Genomic DNA, 11,876 nt, shown 5'->3' with positions numbered 1-11,876 from the left:
TTGAGTGGGTGTTTGGACCCCTCAGATGGGTGTTGGAGCCCTGGGTGGGTGTTTGAACCCCTTGGGTGGGTGTTGAAGCCCTGGGTGGGTGTTGGAGCCCCCCAGGTGGATGTTTGGACCCCTCAGATTGGTGTTGGAGCCCTTGAGTGGGTGTTTGGACCCCTCAGATTGGTGTTGGAGCCCTTGAGTGGGTGTTTGGACCCCTCAGATGGGTGTTGGAGCCCTGGGTGGGTGTTGGACCCCCCCAGGTGGATGTTTGGACCCCTCAGATGGGTGTTAGAGCCCCTTGGGTGAGTGTTTGGACCCCTCAGATGGGTGTTGGAGCCCTGGGTGGGTGTTGGACCCCCCCAGGTGGGTGTTAGAGCCCCCAGATGAGCGTTAGAGCCCCCCAGTCAGGTGTGTGCTCCATCGTCCCCACTTTCCCCCAGGCACGGAACCCAAGCGGGACCTTTATTCCCTCACTCCTTGCCGTGTCCCGTGAGCTCCTCTACCTCCCCCACCCCTCCCTGCCTCAGTTTCCCCAGCTGGAAAAATGAAGTTGGGCTTCCTGGGGCGATGCTGGGATCAGCGGTGACAGTGTCACAGAGTCACAGAGTCACTGGGAGCACCGAGGAGCCCGGGCTGGGGCAGCAGCGGATCCCAAACCAGCCTGGAATTCACTTCTCGCCCCGGGGCCGTGTCCCCGCAGGGCCCCACGAGGATTTGTCCCCGTGCCGAGCGTCACGAGGAGCCGGTGGGATGTTTGTGGGGCTGTTTTCAATCCCACTGCTGCTTTTTCCTGTGTTTCCCTGGAGCACGGGGCTGTGAGGCACCGCAGGGAGAGGCCACAGCCCAGCAGCAGCAGGGCCTGTCACAGTGTCACTCTGTCACTCTGTCACTCTGTCACTCTGTCACTCTGTCACACTCTCACTCCCTGCCCTTGGGCTCCGGCCCCGCTGGATTTTGCCCTCTGGAGTTTCAGCTCCTGTTCCAGCTGGAGCTGGGGGAAAAGCCCTGGGAGCTCCTCACTGGAGGGGGAGCAGGGTTCAGATTGAAATTCTAACAGGAGAGCTGGTATCAGAGCTGTGGTAAATCAGGCTGGGGAGGTGTTGATGGCCAAATGGGTTCTTTAATAAATGGTTTTACACCGTCTGCTAGGGGCTGTCCAAATGGGGCCAGCAATGGCCTCTCCCTTTATTGGAATAAAGCCAGAAAGGCCTCCTCTGTCTCCTTTTTGGACATAAACCTCTGTGGATTGATTTTCCTAACACCCTGAACCAACAGCTCGGCCTGATAACCTAAAAAAAAAAAATAAAAATTAAAGAGTAGTGGGGAAGCTTAATCACGATTTTGGGGGTCCAGGATCTGTGCAGCCCCAGCTTTGGGTGGAACAGGGCTCCCCAGGCTGGCAGCTCCAGCTGTGCCATGCAGGGAAAGGTTTTACAGGGATTTTGGGGCTGGAGAGCAGCAGGGCTTTACCCACAGCAGCCTGGGGTGCCACTGGGACAGCCTGGAAAACTCCGTGCTGCTGCTTGGCACGGGCAGTGATGGACCAGCCACCAGTGCCCCCCTCCCTGGGGGCTGCAGGGCCCTGGGCAGGGTGGTCTGGGGGGAAATCTGGTCCCATCCTGGCCCTGGAAAGCTGCAGGGATGGAGGAGAGCAGCAAAACACTCGCTGTGTTCAGGGGGTCACACTCAGCGCACTCAAGGGAGTGTGGCCCACAAAAACAAAGAGATTTTTTTCCCCCCAAAATAACAGAGGATGATAGAAAGGAGCAGCCTGAGCAGGGCTTGGGGTGGGGAAGGACCCAAAGTGTCCGAGTGAATCCCTCAATGATCACACCCAGCCTCATCCTGCACTCCCAGTGAATCCCTCAGTGATCACACCCAGCCTTATCCTGGGGTCCCAGTGGATCCCTCAGTGATCACACCCAGCCTCATCCTGCACTCCCAGTGGATCCCTCAATGATCACACCCAGCCTCATCCTGGGGTCCCAGTGGATCCCTCAGTGATCACACCCAGCCTCATCCTGCACTCCCAGTGGATCCCTCAGTGATCACACCCAGCCTCATCCTGCACTCCCCCCGGGCCAGCTGTGCTCCGAGGAAGGCTCTGGCTGTGGGATCTGGCTGGGTTTGGGCAAACAAGGCCGTTCCTGTAGGTGTGTGACTGCACTGACCCACATTCACAAACCCTGGCGCCCTGCACTGCTCCCGGCTCCGCCGCCGCCAAAATAAACCCAAAATAAACCCAGCCCAGCTCTCACAGCTCCCGGCTGCTCCTCGGGGGGAGCAGGGGCTGGGCTCCACCTCCCCTGCAGCTGCACCCCAAAACCCCCAGGTCTGCACCCCAAAACCCCCAGATCTGCACTCCATAATGCCAGAATCTACACCCCAAAACCTCTGGATCTGTGCCCCAAAACTCTCAGATTTTTACCCCAGATCCCCCCAGATCTGCACCTCAAAACCCCTGGATCTACATCCCAAAATCTCTGGATCTGCATCCCCAAACCCCTCTAGAGCTGCGCCCCAAAACTCCCAGATCTGCACCCCAAACCTCCCTGGATCTGCACCCCAAAACCCCTGGATCTGCACCCTCAAATCCCCAAATCTACACCCCAAAACTCCCAGATCTGCATCACATCACCCCCAGATCTGCACCCCATAACTCCTGGATCTGTACCCCAAAACGCCCAGGGCTCAAACCCTCCAGATCTGCACCCTAAACCCCTCCAATCTGCACCCCCAAAAGCCCAAGATGTGCACCCCAAACCCTCCAGATCTGCACCCCAGTCCCCTGATCTACACCCCCAAACCCTCCAGATCTACACCCTAAACCCCCCTGACTTACACTCCCAAAACCCCAAGATCTACATCCCAAAATCCTCAAGATCTACACCCCAAGCCCTCCAGATCTACACTACCAAAACCCCAAGATCTTCACCCCCAAAATCCCAAGATCTGTACCCCAAAAACCCCAAGATCTGCACCCCAAACCCTCCAGATCTGCGCCCTAAACCCCCCCCGATCTTCACCCCCAAAACCCCAAGATCTGCATCCCAAAAACCCCAATATCTGCACTCCAGACTCTCCAGATCTGCGCCCTAAACCCCCCCCCGATCTTCACCCCCAAAACCCCAAGATCTGTACCCCAAAAACCCCAAGATCTGCACCACAACCTCTCCAGACCTGCACCCCAAATCCCCCTGATTTACACCCCCAAAACCCCAGATCTGTACCCCAAAAACCCCAAGATCTGCACCCCAAACCCTGCAGATCTGCACCCCAAATCCCCCTGATTTACACCCCCAAAACCCCAGACCTGCACCCCAAACCCTGTGGGTTCCCCGTGGCTCCCCATGCCCCAGACTGGAGGCGTTGGGAGATTTAAACCTCCCTGACCTTCCCGTCTCCGGCGAGGATTTAGCGCTAAAACCTCGACTCTTCAGTTCAAAGAGGGTTTTGCAACATTCCCGGCATCCATCCCTGGGCAGAGGCTTGGAAAATAAAATAAACAAACAAGAAAAAAAACCCGCGTGTGATCCTGGAAAACAAGGAATGAAAGAGTGTGGTGGGATGGGGCTGGGTCCTGGGACAGAGCTGGGCTGTGCAGCCCCAGCCGTGTTTTTTTGGGGTCTGAGCCATCACCCCCTGATCCGTGGAGCAGAATTTCCCTGTCCCTGTGCACACACAAAGTCTCTAAACAAAATAACCTCCTCAAGGCCCTTCTGCTGGGGGAAGGAGGAGGCTCTGCCTGCCTGGCTGGGTCTGCAGTGAATGACCCCACTGTTTTACACGGGCTGCTGAAAAGATTTTGATGAGTCACGAGCTATTTCTGTGAATAATTAAAAAAAAAAAAAAAAGAAAAAAAAAAGAAAAAGGAAATGGACATTCAATATTAAAAAAAAAAAAAGGGGGCCCCGTGAACATTCATCTTTGGAAGATGGAAAAATGAAAAACTTCCCCAAAACTTCGCTCTGTGCTCCTTCCCTGGTTTCTGCACAGATGGGGACGGGCTGAGGTTTTTGGAGAGGTTGGGGTGGCAGAAGTGGGAGCTGACACCCATCCAGGACCTGCTCCCACCTTTCCTGGGCTTTTCCTTCCCACAATTGTTCTTCTCCCCATTCTTTGAGCCCCCAGAGCAGGGGGGTTCACAGTAATCCCACTGGGATGAGTGGGCTCAGTGTTTTGGGGTCCCTTCAGCCCTGATCCCAGGGGATGCAGCCACAGAGACCCCCAAGACACCCAGGGAAGGCCCAAATCTTGGAGCAGGAACCCTTTGGAAATTTCCCTTCCTGACCCTGATATTCCAATGTCTTAATGCTCATTTAGGTAAAAAACAAATCCAAAACCCCCAAGGTTCTTCCTCTTTTTTTTTGTTCTTTGGAGCTCTTTGGAAGCTTTGCTGGCCCTGGGTTATCCAAGGCAGTGACTTCCCCCAGTTGAGCTTCAGGGGTGAGCAAAAAATGCTCAAAGATTTGGGGTAAAGCATCAGGGTGGGCAAAAATCTAAAAGATTTGGGGCAAAGCATCAGGGTGGGCAAAAATGCTCAAAGATTTGGGGCAAAGCATCAGGGTGGGCAAAAATCCCATGGATTTGGGGTAAAGCATCAGGGTGAGCAAAAATCCTAAAGGTTTGGGGTAAAACATCGGGGTGAGCAAAAATCGCATGGATTTGGGGTAAAGCATCGGGGTGGGCAAAAATCCCAAAGGTTTGGGGTAAAGCATCAGGGTGAGCAAAAATCGCATGGATTTGGGGTAAAGCATCAGGGTGAGCAAAAATCCCAAAGGTTTGGGGTAAAACATCGGGGTGGGCAAAAATCCCAAAGGTTTGGGGTAAAGCATCAGGGTGGGCAAAAATCCCAAAGGTTTGGGGTAAAGCATCAGGGTGGGCAAAAATCGCATGGATTTGGGGTAAAGCATCAGGGTGAGCAAAAATCCCAAAGGTTTGGGGTAAAACATCGGGGTGGGCAAAAATCCCAAAGGTTTGGGGTAAAGCATCAGGGTGGGCAAAAATCCCAAAGGTTTGGGGTAAAGCATCAGGGTGGGCAAAAATCGCATGGATTTGGGGTAAAGCATCAGGGTGAGCAAAAATCCCAAAGGTTTGGGGTAAAACATCGGGGTGGGCAAAAATCCCAAAGGTTTGGGGTAAAGCATCAGGGTGGGCAAAAATCGCATGGATTTGGGGTAAAGCATCAGGGTGAGCAAAAATCCCAAAGGTTTGGGGTAAAGCATCGGGGTGGGCAAAAATCCCAAAGGTTTGGGGTAAAGCATCAGGGTGAGCAAAAATCCCATGGATTTGGGGTAAAGCATCAGGGTGGGCAAAAATCCCAAAGATTTGGGGCAAAGCATCAGGGTGGGCAAAAATCCCATGGGTTTGGGGCCCAGTGGAGAGAAGGGAGGGATCCATGTGGACACAGCTCTGGAGCAGGAGGGGGGTGGGTGCCTCCTGCCAGCGTTTTTTGGGGTGCAGGAAGTTGTGCACCCGGCAGGGGTGACCTGTCCCAGTGTCCCCTCCCATCCACGGACTGGTTTTGCAATCAGACTGGGAGAGCTTTCATGTCTGTGCCAAAGGAAAAAAAAAACAAAAACCAACACCAAAAAACCGACAAAAAAAAAAAAAGGATAAAAAAGTTTCTAGTTTAAAAGTTAAAATCTCCAAGTGTTAAATCCATCAGAGCCAGGGATAATCCCAGGGTGGTTGGGGAGAAGGAGATGGGGACCCAAACCAAACTGGGGAGGGGAAAATGGGAACCCAAACACCCAGAAATGGGGAGGGGGAAATGGGGACCCAAACTGAGCTGGGGAGGGGGAAATGGGGACCCAAACCAAACTGGGAAGGGGGAAATGGGAACCCAAACCCCCAGAAATGGGTGAGGGGAGATGGGAACCCAAATCCCAGCTCACCCCATACTCACCAAGCAGATGAAGCCACTTTTCACCCCTCTCCTTCCTTCCAGGGCTGGCCATTGCTCCTGGAAGGATTTTCTGGGAGAATTTCCTCACTGAAAAGGGAGTCAGGAATTGGGAAGGAGCTGCCCCGAGAGATGGTGGAGTTTCCATCCCTGGAGGTTTTCAAGTTGGGGAATCACAGGCAGATCTCAATAAAATAGTGAATTCTGTAAAAACTTTTGTATCTATTCCTGGAGGTTTTCAAGTTGGGGAATCACAGGCAGATCTCAATAAAATAGTGAATTCTGTAAAAAATTGTGGGTTTTTTTTTTTTGGTTTTTTTTTTTTGTTCAGTTTTTTTTGTTTGTTTGTTTGGTTTTTTTTTGTTTGTTTTAATTTTTGTTCCTTTTTTTTTTTGTTTTGTGTTTTTTTTTTGTTTGTTTGTTTTTTTTGTGTTTTTTTTTTCCCCCCCACAACAACCTTAAGCAAACCAAGGCCAGCAGCACGATAGGTAATTTCTTTTATTGCATTTTATAATGCCATTGTCCATACAGATTACATGCAGCTAGACCTACTGTACAAGGGTTTACCGTCTGCCCACGCAGACACACGGAGAGCTCGGGAGTACAAATACACAGCCAGGATTTTCCTTTATACAGCACGGGGAGCGGAGGGAGGCAGCCGGGGGCGGGCAGGGAGGGAGGCTCGGGGTCGCTTTTTACACATCCGCCCTCCCCTCCGCCCCCTCGGACCTCACCCCACCTCCCCAGCATCACCTTCGCACCCAGCGCCGCGCAGGACGGGGATGAAACGGGGGAAAAACGGGGGAAAAAACGGGGAAAAAAAACCAAACCAAAACAAACAAAAAAAAAAAAAAAAAAGGAAAAAAAAATAAAAACAGGTGGTGGCAATGCTGGCGCTTCCCGGAGGGGGATGTCCCCAAGGGGGGATGTCCCCAATCTGTCGCGGCTCCATCCTCCCAGCCCAGCCCCTGGCTCTGGAATGTCCCGACCTTCCCCAGCGCTCCCAGGACAAAACCCCAGACGCAGGGAGATGCTGCGGGGCAGCGAGGTTGGCCAGGGGTGTAAACAAAGCAAAGAAACCCTTTGGTTTTGGTGCAGGTTCAGCTGCTGCTCCTCTCCAGCAGCTCCTCCTTCCCTCCCAGCACTGGGTTCTGACCCCCCCGCCCCGCCCCTTCCCCAGGTGTGGGGAGAAGAAATCATTGAGGAATTAATAAAATAAAATAAAATAAAATAAAAAATAAACACAAAACCATGGAAAAGTGAGCGATTCCTTCAGTGGGAGATACCAGAAAAATGCCTTTAGGTCCAGGGAGGTGCCCTCAGCTGCCCCCAAGGGTGGAGAGAAACAGAAAATAAATCACAAAAATACAGAATAAACCCCCCCCCCCCATAAAAAAAAGAACAATTTGTGTTGGTAGGTTGACAGCCAGAATATCTCTATCTCAATATATACAGACACACAATTCTGCCACGTGTTTGGTCCTTGATCCTCCCCTCCCCGCGGTTTGAGGTAAAACTCGCAGAATTCCGGAAAATTCCAACCAAGAATGAAGCAGAGGGGTGGGAAGGGAGGAGGCAGCGAGGCAGGAGGGGACACTCAGTACCTGGGCTCAGGTGGGAGCCTGCAGAGGTGGCCAGGCTGGGTGGGGGTAAGAAAAGGAATTCAATTTACCCCTGAGTATCAAACCAGGCACGTTTCCCTTTGGAATCCTGGAATTCCCAGAGAGGGGGGAAAAGAGGCATCACCTGGAGCCACTGGGCTTTTCCAAACCTGTGCATTGTGTTTCAAGGAAAAAAAAAATCCTCTTTTATATTGATATATTTATTTTTATATATATAATATATAGGGAGTGCTCTTGGATGGGGCCAAGGAGCGTCGGGGATTCTTGGAGCGGAGGGGAAGGAGCCCCTGGGTTTGGGGGGGATTTTTGGCAAAATCCATGGGGATCTGCAGGCCTTGGGATGCTTTTTTGGGGGGGGGGGGTTTGTACCTCTGGAAAAATTAAAAAAAAAAAAAATCACACCCCGAGGAGGTGGGAAAAAAAAAAAAAAAGGGAGAGGAGGAAGGTGAAGGAAAAGGGTGAGGAAGGGGAAAAAAGGGGAGCAGCTACCGAACCCCCCAAAAATCAGTGAGGGGGATGAAGAGCTGGCAAAGAGGGGCAATAATTCCCCAAATCCCAAAAGCCTGGATGGGGGCAGAGGTTCCCTGTGGAGGGTGAGGGGTGGCCCAGCATCCCAAAGTCTGGAAGGTCCGGCCCTTCCTGCTCCATCCCGGGAATAAAGCAGCAAAAGGTGATAAAACCCCCATGGCAGCTGTAAACTTGTCCCAACAATGACTTAAATTAAAGAGTGAGGGAACAAAGGGGGGAAAAAATGAAGAAAAATGGGGGAAAAAATTGAAAAAAAGAAAAAAAAAAAAAGGAAAGGAAAGAGGGGAAAGTAGGAAGAAAAATGGAGGGGGAAAGGGGAAAAATAGAGAGAAAGAAAAAAAGAAGAAATAAAGAAGAAAAAAAAAAAAAGAGAAAAGGAAATGGAAAAAGGAAAGATGGGGAAAGGGGAATAAAGAAAAATGAAGGCAAAAATAAAAAAGGAAAATAAGGGGAATAAAGAAAAAATAGAAAAGGAAGAGGACAAAGGGAGAATAAGGGGAATAAAGAAAAAGGAAGAAAAAAGGAGAAGAGGAAAAGGGGGGAAAGGGAGAGAAAAAGAGAGAAAAAAATACAAAAAAAGAACAAACAAAAAAGAGAAAAAGAGGAAAAAATAAAGGAGATGGGGAGAATCCACGGTGCCTCGCAGCTCCTTGGGCAGGAGGGGAGGGGACTGGGATGGACTGGGATGGACTGGGATGGACTGGGATGGACTGGGATGCAGGCAGCAAAAGGGGGGCTCTTTGGTGCAGAGCCCGGGAAGGGGCCGGGCACGGGGAATGGGCTGGGAATGGGCTGGGAATGCTCCGGGAATAAACCGGGAATATTCCAGGAAGGGCTGTCCCGGCGCCCCGGGGATGCTCCGGGAATAAACCGGGAGTGAGCCGGGAATGAGCCGGGAAGGAAGGGCAGTCCCGGCGCCCCGGGAATGAGCCAGGAATGCTCCGGGAATGAGCCAGTAACGTTCCGGGAATGAGCCGGGAATGCTCCGGGAATGAGCCGGGAATGGGCCGGGAATGAGCCAGGAATGCTCCGGGAATGAGCCGGGAATGCTCTGTGAATGCTCCGGGAATGAGCCGGGAACGCTCCGGGAATGGGCCGGGAATGCTCTGTGAATGCTCCGGGAATGAGCCGGGAATGCTCCAGGAATGGGCCGGGAATGAGCCGGGAATGGGCCGTGAACGCTCCGGGAAGGAAGGGCAGTCCCGGCGTCCCGGGAATGCTCCGGGAAGGCTCCGGGAAGGCTCCGGGAAGGAACGAAGGAGGCGCTGTCCCGGCGCTCGCACGGCAGCCGCGGGCACGGGTGACACCTAGAGGGGCGCTGGAGGGGCGGCGGGGGGAGCAGGGAAACGCCGGGATCCGGGCACGGGAGAGACCCCGCGGCAGCCCCGAGAGCCCCGGGAACCGCCCCAGGGAGTGGGTGACCCCCGGGACACGGGGGGACACGGGGGGACACGGGGGGACACGGGGGGACACCCCAGTCCCTGCAGCCAGCTGGGCATGGAGGATGCGCCGGGCAAGGAAAAGGATGAGAGGGAAAGGAAAGGGATGAGGGGGAAAGGAAAAGGCTGAGGGGGAAAGGAAGAGGATGAGGGGAAAAGGATGAGGGGAAAAGGATGAGGGGAAAAGGATGAGGGGAAAAGGAAAAGGATGAGGGGAAAAGGAAAAGGATGAGGTGAAAAGGATGAGGGGAAACGGAAAAGGATGAGGGGAAAAGGATGAGGGAAAAAAGGAAAAGGATGAGGGGAAAAGAATAAGGGGAAAAAGGAAGAGGATGAGGGGAGTCCAAGCTCACCCCACAGCACCAGGAGCCCCTCGGGGGGGAGGTCCTGGTTTGAAAACCAAGTGAGTTTTTTTGGGATGCTGTGCACAGCATTTGGGTGCTGTTTGACCACAGCATCCCAAAACACCTCACTTGCCTTTCAGAGCAGGACAGGAGGTCACAGAGGTGGCACACAGGAACAGGTGACACCTTCCCCTGACCCACGGCTCTGGGTGTGGCATTTCCAGCCCCAAACGCGGCAACCCCCCGGGAATGTCACATCCCAGGAAAACGGGGACAGACAGGGACAGAGGAGACCTCGGGGTCTCACTCTGGAGAGCCCAGAGCTGGCCTTGAAACCCAGAGCAGCTCCAGGTCCACCACAGCAGATCCCTCACGACCTCGCTGGGTGCCAGGACAGCCAGAGCCAGCCTGGCTGTGCCAGGGAAGGGGAGGATTCCAGGGAAGGGAGGATTCCCAGGGGAAGGAGAGGATTCCAGGGAAGGGGATGCTCCTGAGGGAAGGTGATGCTCCCCAAAGCCACCACAGGACACTGGGAATGCCACGCTGCCTCCCAGGAGGAGCCTGGCACTGGGTACCCACGTCACCACCCCAGAAAGAAAGAGCAGGGAGAAGAGGGGTGTTTGGTTGTGTTGTTCTCATTATTATTAATTTTTTTTGTGTGTGTGTGTGGTTTTTTGTTTTTTTTTTTTTTTTTGGCATGAATACCATCTGTTCACCTGAACTACGGACCTTCTGTCTCTAAGAAATCTTTTGGTATCTTCCCATCTGGACGCAAACAAAAGGATGAAGAAAAGAAAAGATGAAAAGCAGAATTTCCTCCCCCCACCACCAGCAGCAGCAGGATTTGGCCACCACAGGGATCCTCCAGGGCCAGCTTTGATGACCCCCAGGTCCCCTGCAGGTGCTCATTTGTGGGGATGTTGCCCCTTTGCTCCACCAAGCCCCTGGCCCAGCTTTGGGGGTGGAATGGGGGGCACAGGGAGCCTTTCCCTGAAGTGACATGGGAGCAGTGGCCATCCCTGCTGGCTGGGAGGTGGCACCTGTGGCTGATGTCCAGCAGGGAGGAGGGAGCTGTGGCCTTGCTGCCAGCACTGATGGGGTGGTCAGTGATGGTCAGCACTGCTGGGGTGGTCAGCATTGCTGGGGATGGTCAGCACTGCTGGGGCCAGCAGCCCCCCACCAGCTGGGGCTCAGGGAGGGTGGCCAAGCTGGCAGGCTGCTCTGCCTGCCAGGCAGAGGTGACAAGGGGACACCGTCCCAGCACCGCGCTGCTTCGTGTCCATCCCAGCTCCGAGCCAAACCCCACACCCTGCACAGGATTCAGCCCCGTTTCTGCTGTTTCTTCCCCCAAAGCTGGGTGGAGGCAGCACATGGGCAGGGTCCACGATCCCTCCGTAGTGCAAAACCCACTGGGGGACGCAGAGGTGACAGCAGGGCCCTGCCATGGCTCCCCAGGGCTCAGGGGACAGAGGTGCCTTCCCTGCAGGAAGGAAGGAGGGACCATTTTGGACAGGAACAACCAACCTACCATCCTTGTCCACCAGTCACTAACCAAGGGAGGAGGGCAGGAAAAGTCCAGCTCTTGGGGCTTTGCTTCCATGTCTTGGTGGGGCCGGTCCGTCCCCAGGCAGTGGCAGCGTGAGGGACACGCCAGCAGCAACAGGTCGGTGTCATTGTCATTGTCATTGTCATCGTCCCAAGGAAAACCCTTTTGCTTTGTGGAAGTGCCTTGAAAGAACCAGGATAACGCCAAGGTCACCTTGGGGAGGTGGGAGCGTGGCTTGGTCTCCGTCCAGGAGGGTGGGAAGGGTTTGCCCCTGGGTAGGGGAGGAGGAAGGAGTCCTTAGGACAAGTCCTCCACCGGCAGCTCCTCCTCCAGGTCCCTGTCGTCGGGGATCGTCACATTCTGGTTGGTGGTGGCCATCAGTGACACGGGTCTGCTGTCGTCCTCTGCCTCAGCCGGCTCCTCCTTCACGTGCACGGGGTGGCTGTGGGGAAGGAGAGCCTTCAGCCTCGAGGAGTGGCTCCCACCACCCAAAACTCCCCAAAT

General features: G+C 53.9%; 1 protein-coding gene across 1 annotated transcript in view; it reads right to left on the bottom strand.

Annotated features, from left to right (window-relative positions):
• Positions 1-9,812: 9,812 nt before the first annotated feature.
• FOXP4 (forkhead box P4) overlaps positions 9,813-11,876 on the bottom strand; it is a 38,722-nt gene continuing 36,658 nt past the window's right edge. The window contains exon 16 of the mRNA XM_066565238.1: positions 9,813-11,814. Coding sequence (XP_066421335.1) covers positions 11,670-11,814 — 145 coding nt within the window. The 3' untranslated portion in view covers positions 9,813-11,669. The remainder of the gene's footprint in view (positions 11,815-11,876) is intronic.

This window comes from Molothrus aeneus, chromosome 24 (genome assembly GCF_037042795.1).
Source record: "Molothrus aeneus isolate 106 chromosome 24, BPBGC_Maene_1.0, whole genome shotgun sequence".
NCBI lineage: Eukaryota > Metazoa > Chordata > Aves > Passeriformes > Icteridae > Molothrus > Molothrus aeneus.
This window is presented reverse-complemented; position numbering and strand designations above follow the sequence as displayed.